The 1,799-nt window shown below is 41.2% G+C and overlaps 1 protein-coding gene across 1 annotated transcript in view; it reads left to right on the top strand.

Moving 5' to 3' along the window:
- The first annotated feature begins 62 nt into the window (after positions 1 to 62).
- Positions 63 to 1,799, top strand: part of LOC103470640 (tripartite motif-containing protein 16-like) — an 8,862-nt gene continuing 7,125 nt past the window's right edge. Inside the window, exons 1-2 of the mRNA XM_017306683.1 lie at positions 63 to 267; positions 967 to 1,791. Of these exons, the coding sequence (XP_017162172.1) occupies positions 1,131 to 1,791 (661 nt within the window). The 5' untranslated portion in view covers positions 63 to 267; positions 967 to 1,130. The remainder of the gene's footprint in view (positions 268 to 966; positions 1,792 to 1,799) is intronic.

Genomic DNA, 1,799 nt, shown 5'->3' with positions numbered 1-1,799 from the left:
TTGGGGGCGCGCCCCACAGTTTGGGAACTTCTGGTTCCCAAACTGTGGGGAACCAGAAGTGGTGCTGGCTCAAATTCACCAATATGGTTTGAGTAATTTTTGGTGTAATACCATTTTATACCAAAAGATGGCAGTAGTGGCGCATGAGAGAGAAACGGACTTCCAAGCCTTATGCAGAAGAAGCTGATTTAAAACGTAGCACATTACACTGATAGTCAGCAGCGCAGTGCAGCCAGCCACTAAAGAGTATGTTTTCTGTTTTCACAGGTGGGTTAGTTTTTATTTAGTTTTTAAATTTTGTCTAATTTCAGGACCCTGTTTTGTTGACATAAATTCTATTTTGAGATATTTCTGTATATTAGAAGTGAATGTTTACTGCCGCTGGCCTAAATGCTAACTAACGTTAGTGCGACCGTTAATTTCCCTGGGTCCAAAAGCTAACAACCGTTAGCATCTCAGTTGAAGACGTTAGGCTGTTTTACGTTATTTTCCCCGTGATATTGGATTAGAGGACAGTTACAAAGTATATTGTATCATAGATGTATTCAAACATAGGTCCATTATATGTAAAAAAAAAAAAAGAAGATTTATTTATGTTAGTACTGTAACGTATGTTCATGATTGTCTATCCATGCTAGTTAACATGTTACTTTGTGTATAATAGACTGTACAAACAACTGTGTAATTATCAAATTGGTAATCTTAATGTTTGCTCATATATATGATTAAAGCATTTAGACATGGCTGTTTTGCTTTTAGTAATTTTAAAAAACGTTTAAATAAATACAAAGAGAAATCCAAATGTCACTAAACTGTGACTCATATATTCAGCAAATGATTGATTTGACATAAGAGTCTAGGAAAACATCAATTAGATACTAAAGTTTTGTTGTAAAAAGGGTTCAACGCTGTTTCTCTGTCAAACTGCATTGATTTATCCTCCCTCATGTTCCTCCTCTCAAACAGAGTCACTCTCAACAGATTTCCTTCTTCCCTCACAGCCAGGGGCAGTTTGTCAGCGAATCCGGTGCTGATGCGCCTTCATTGCACAAATTCATCACGTGTAGAGCAGAGATCATGGTGCTTTAATTTCTCTGAAATTGAAACTTAAACTGTCTCTGAGAGAAGAAATGGCGCAGAAAGGAGTCCAGCTGGACCGAGAGAGTTTCTCCTGTTCTGTTTGTCTGGATCTACTGAAGGATCCGGTGATGATTCCCTGCGGACACAGCTACTGCCTAAAGTGTATCAAAAACGTCTGGGATGAAAAGAACAAGAAAGGTGACTACAGCTGTCCTCAGTGCAGGCAGACCTTCACACCAAGGCCTGTCCTGGTGAAGAACATCATGTTGGCAGGATTAACTGAGCAGCTGAAGCTAACTGGACTTGGAGCTTCTCTTACTGAGCAAAGTTATGCTGGACCTGAAGATGTGGCCTGTGATATTTGTACTGGGAGGAAAGTAAAAGCTATAAAGTCGTGTTTGATGTGTTTGGTGTCTTATTGTGAGAAGCACCTGCAGCCTCATTACGACGTGGCTCAGTTAAAGAAGCACTGGCTGGTGCAGCCCTCCAAGCAGCTCCATGACAGCATCTGCTCCCATCACGATGAGGTGATGAAGATGTTCTGCCGCACTGACCAGCAGACCATCTGTTACGTCTGCATGGTGGATGAACATAAAGGTCACGACGTAGTTTCAGCTGCAGCAAAGAGGAAGGAGAAGCAGAAAGATCTGGAGGTGAAGAGAGGAGAAATCCAGCAGACAATCCAAGATGGAGAGAGAGACATGAAGCTGCTTCAGCAG

Source organism: Poecilia reticulata, linkage group LG9 (genome assembly GCF_000633615.1).
Source record: "Poecilia reticulata strain Guanapo linkage group LG9, Guppy_female_1.0+MT, whole genome shotgun sequence".
NCBI classification, from domain to species: Eukaryota; Metazoa; Chordata; class Actinopteri; order Cyprinodontiformes; family Poeciliidae; genus Poecilia; species Poecilia reticulata.
Note: the sequence above shows the minus strand (reverse complement) of the source record. Positions and strands in the feature narration are given on the sequence as shown.